General features: G+C 34.9%; 1 protein-coding gene across 1 annotated transcript; it reads right to left on the bottom strand.

Moving 5' to 3' along the window:
- Nucleotides 1-221: 221 nt before the first annotated feature.
- LOC142529889 (2-methoxy-6-polyprenyl-1,4-benzoquinol methylase, mitochondrial) lies at nt 222-4,141 on the bottom strand. The gene is made up of 8 exons (XM_075635580.1): nt 3,980-4,141; nt 3,233-3,359; nt 3,055-3,116; nt 2,466-2,621; nt 1,821-1,965; nt 1,123-1,194; nt 565-673; nt 222-442 (listed from the first exon to the last, which is right to left on the bottom strand). The coding sequence occupies exons 1-8, from the start codon at nt 4,080-4,082 to the stop codon at nt 341-343; spliced, it is 876 nt and encodes a 291-aa protein (XP_075491695.1). The 5' UTR covers nt 4,083-4,141; the 3' UTR covers nt 222-340.
- Nucleotides 4,142-4,679: the final 538 nt, after the last annotated feature.

Raw genomic sequence — 4,679 nt, 5'->3', positions numbered from 1 at the left:
AAAAAACCAAATCACGAGTCAATTCGATTTTTTTCGGTTTTTGAAAGTTCATCTAAGTCATTGAGTAAACTTACTAAATACCCATCGTATTAATTAACAGAATTTTCATCACCGCAACTAAAAATAACATAGGATATGGGACTTTGGAGCAAGTTTTATTACATTAATTTGGTCCATCATGGAAATTTGGGATCCCTGTAATATGCAAAGTTGCCTCCTCCTAGCATAAATAATTTTCAAATAAATATACCGGTTATCATCACCTTTTCCACTAAACTGTCTACAAAAGAAAATGAAGGAACAAATGGGAGGAACCCAAGTTTGAGAAAGCGTAGAAAGCCTAAAATTTGAGCCCAGAATGGATGGCAACGACTCCACCAACTAGATTTTCATACTCAACATTCTGAAACCCGGCCTCCGCTATCATTGAGCCGAATTTTTCCTGCAGGTGAAGAGTAAAGATCGTAAAGTATAAGCGTAAATCAAAAACCACTCAACAAAAGATCACTCGACGTGCTCTTGTACATGAAAACACAAAAGTCGTGGTAAATTCATGCACTCTACCTGAGTGGGGAAACGGCGAATACTCTCGACCAAATACTGATAAGATTCACGATCACCCGCAACTAACTCTCCTATCACCGGAATAACCGAGAAAGAGTAAAAATCATACCTAAACAGAGGACAAAAGAGAGCTCATATCATTGACAATGGCAACATATGCACTAAAACAATAAAAGAATGAAAGATGTGGCTTGATAACAGATCAAGGCAAGTATATCACTGTTGTGTACGAATTTATAACTCTCCTCAATCATCTAATGCTTGTGAAGTTATGAAAGACTGAACGTCCGACAGGTCAACCTTTGATCAACCAGGACATAGATGTTTATGCCTAAAATTAGACTCTGGCTCTTGCTTCACATAATAGTTTTGAAGAATTAATCGCACAAAGGAATCCATCTCGAATCTACTTTGTACGTGTAAAAACGAAAGAAAATACCAGGGGTGACATTGGAAAAGTTATTGCCCCTTGAAACCGATACAAGAGACATTATTATGATGGTGGGTGGAAAACAGGAAAAGGGGTGCTTCTGTAAGCTACAAGATCGAAATACTTACAACTCTTTAATAATTGGAAGTTCTACATGGCTCAGTTCAAGGCAAAGAAATCTTCCTCCCCGTTTCAAGACCCTGAAAAACACATCAATGACGTAAAAAACCAGAATGGGTTCAATTTTCACTGCACAGAGAAAAGGAATAAAGAGAGTAAATCATCCAGAAAAACCATGTACAAATATGGATGAATGATTTGTGCTTCTAAAACTTGGTATGATAAAGAAAATGGAAAGCACTCAATTCCTAGATATTGAGTATTTTCTAGGATACAGAGGAGAGCACGGCCAGCTGAGGCGGTTAACCCCCATCACGCACAAAAAAATAATTGCTTATATACCTGTAAGGTTTTCATATACAATACAATTTGGTAAAATTTGACATTTTTGTTCCCCCCACGCAATCCAAAATAAGTTCCTGACCTTGCTAGAATAACTAGACCTGATCGTGTGTAATTTTTAGTTAAAAAAATATTGATAAAATATCAATAACAGTTACTCGACAATGAAAAATGCAGATATACCCACTCAACCAACCTCACAGTGGTAGAACGTTGCTGCTGTAAAAGCAAGAGATTGTTGTACATTGTCAAAATATGCGTACAAATTATTGGATGGTGCCCGATTTACCAGGAAGCTCTAGGATATTAAAAAAAAAAACTATCAAGTAAAACTAGAGCACAAAATGGAGAAAAGGAAGAAAACCTGAAAGCTTCTGCAAGAGCTTTTTCTATGTGCGTAACATTCCTAATTCCAAATGCAATTGTATAACCGTCCATCGAGTTGTCTTCAAACTTCAACGCTTCTGCATCTCCTTCAACCCAAATAAGAGACTTATCCTCTCCGAAACCTGAATGCATATAGTTATGCTCCTTTAGAATAATACACCTAGTTCAATCTTGGAAAACTTGGCCAATATGGGCACATCTCGATTTTGATATGATAATCGAAGGGAGCTGTATAGTTATTTGGTATGTAAATATTGTATTGTTGAAGCATATTAATATGCAACAGTGAAAACCCAATAGGGAGTGAAAATCCTTCGACTCGACTGGAATTTCAAAAGGATTATTACATGCCCTTGAAAGCTGCTTTTTCAAGTGTAAGCAGCGGAATGTTCTGTCCCAAATTCTAGATCCATCCCCGACCATTTCCATATGCTTCAGTTAACAGATAATTAGTTTCCTTGGATAATCATTGGTTAGTTTCAATTTATGAGCACCTCCTCAAACCTAAGAGCATATAATGTTTGCTTGAATTATTGAATTTGAAAACCCCATCAGCCAAAGCTTTTCCTCATTATGCACTGTGACAGGTAAATAATAATCAAAGAATACAGTATCCGCTCACCCCTCTCTTGAGCTCGCTTTTTCCCAACAGTTAACATATTGGAGTTTATATCACAAACAAAAATTTGAGTTTCTTCGGGCACGTTATCATCATGATCTCGCAAGGCTCGACGTCCAACATCGTTGATATATTCCAGGATCCTGAAAGCAACATCCCCTGTAAACAAGAGAGATTTTACTCATGCCTTGGAAATAATAAAAGTACCAGCAGCTGCCAAATAAATTTTAAATTCCAAGAAAATACAATTTTCTCCACTCAAATGATTATGCATCGAGCTTAAACTTCGGGCAAGTCCATTTAACCTTCAGGCAAGTCCATAAATCTTTAAAGACTCACAAGATATTGCTACAAAGTACCATCTCCTTTTTATGAGATTCAATCAACAATAAAAACTAAAAAGAAAAGTAAAAACTTGATACAGGCAAAACCTAAAAATTAGCGAGCGAATCTTACATGCACAGATGTAACAAACAAATATTATCCATATCATAATACAAGATTTACTGGAATCCTATGTTCATCTGCTTCATGCACATACAAATGTACCTAACAGCACTCAACAAACACTAATAGCATATTCAAAGCTCACCAGTTCCACCCGCCACATCAAGGTGCTTCATCCCTGGAAATGGATTCAATTTGGAAACCAATCTGCGATCATATTTGAACAATAAAAACCCAATAGAGTTAGAATAAACATCATAAAGTATTTAAAGAAAGAGTGAACATTGTAACTCGTCATCCTACAATCAAAAGAGAGAACAAACTTTTCTTTCCATAATCTATGCATTCCACCACTCATCAAATCATTCATGAGATCATAATTTGTTGCCACGCTCGTGAAAACGTTACCAACCAGCCGACTTTTTTCCTCCTCCTTAACTTCCTTGTATCCTGAAAAGAACATTAGCAATACCAAACATTCAAAAATTAAGAGTTACTGAGTGATTCAGCATGCACTTTGTTCCATTGCATCAGATAACAGATACACAGAAACCAATTGCATCAGTGGAAGACATGGGACGGCCACCAAATCAAGTAATTTTTTTTTAAAAAAAAATCATCTGATTTTTCCAAGACTTAGTATCTCCCTCAGAATGTAAGAAATTGACCTTATCCTCCTCTCACCCTCCTGGGATAAATTTTCTAGGTCCACCAATAAAATGCTGGCTTACTAACTTTAAAATAAGCTGGATTAGCCCATTAGCCATTTGTTTCAACAGGTCCGACACAGGCGGCGAGCACAAAAACAAAAATACAGGCTTCCCCAACCAAAACACACGAACTCAATCACCCTCCCCCCGGCACATTGCATCAACAAAAGAAGTAGAAAAATACAGTCCAGCACAGCCAAAGAAGAAGCCTCACAGCTCGCATAAGAATACACCAATCCATTCATTTTCAAATTAAAACATAAGAACGAGTTGTTGATCAGTAAACAAGCACGAATAGTTACACAAATAACTACATTCTTTTCTGAATTAATCAGTAACTCGAGCAAAAGAGATACTAACCAAAACTGGTCGAATGCGTGTGTAAGAAGGAGCAAGAATTATACAGCTGAACGAATTTATGCTTCCTCAAGCCGCGAGAAATCGATCTCATGGCGGTCGCCATTGATGGAACAGACGAACAAGTTCTCTCCCCCCTTTTCTTTTTTCCAATTTAATTTTCATTTAAATCGTTGTTTTTCTGTTTTTGGTTAATTTCTTTGGGCCCTTTGAAGTAAACATCTGGGCTAGATACTATGCTTTTAGCCCGTGAAAGCCCATTTATTTTCTAATATTTCTTGGTCATCTTAGATAAACGAACTATTGTTAAATAAACAAATTGAAATATGAAATATTGTAAATATTTTAATTGTCAATTGATACATATTTCAACTAAAAATTCAATTTTACCTCTTCTCTAAATTGTTATTAAGTCCAATATTGTTATTAAATTCAAGTACATACACATTTTATTAAATAAAATTTTTAAAATTGTATTAGAATAAATAAGTATCATAACTTTTTTTATAAAAAATTTCAAAATAAATTATATTTTTTTATCTATATATATCATATATTAAGAAAATTATAACTTAATAAATAAATCATACTGCAAAGCTATAATATATTTAATTTATATATATAAATATAATAAAATAATTTTTATATATTTAAATTATAGTGCATATTGAACACTAATGAGATTTACCTAAATGTTTAAATC

This window comes from Primulina tabacum, chromosome 16, assembly GCF_025594145.1.
Source record: "Primulina tabacum isolate GXHZ01 chromosome 16, ASM2559414v2, whole genome shotgun sequence".
Classification (NCBI taxonomy): domain Eukaryota; kingdom Viridiplantae; phylum Streptophyta; class Magnoliopsida; order Lamiales; family Gesneriaceae; genus Primulina; species Primulina tabacum.
This window is presented reverse-complemented; position numbering and strand designations above follow the sequence as displayed.

What these genes read in the sequence shown, in the direction of transcription:
- LOC142529889 (XM_075635580.1), bottom strand. Translation starts at nt 4,082, where the DNA reads ATGGCGACCGCCATGAGATCGATTTCTCGCGGCTTGAGGAAGCATAAA. An exon ending in GCTCTTGCAGAAGCTTTCAG is followed by an intron (nt 1,195 to 1,820) that starts GTTTTCTTCCTT and finishes TGTGTTTTTCAG; the next exon opens with GGTCTTGAAACGGGGAGGAA. An exon ending in CTTCCAATTATTAAAGAGTT is followed by an intron (nt 674 to 1,122) that starts GTAAGTATTTCG and finishes TCCTCTGTTTAG; the next exon opens with GTATGATTTTTACTCTTTCT.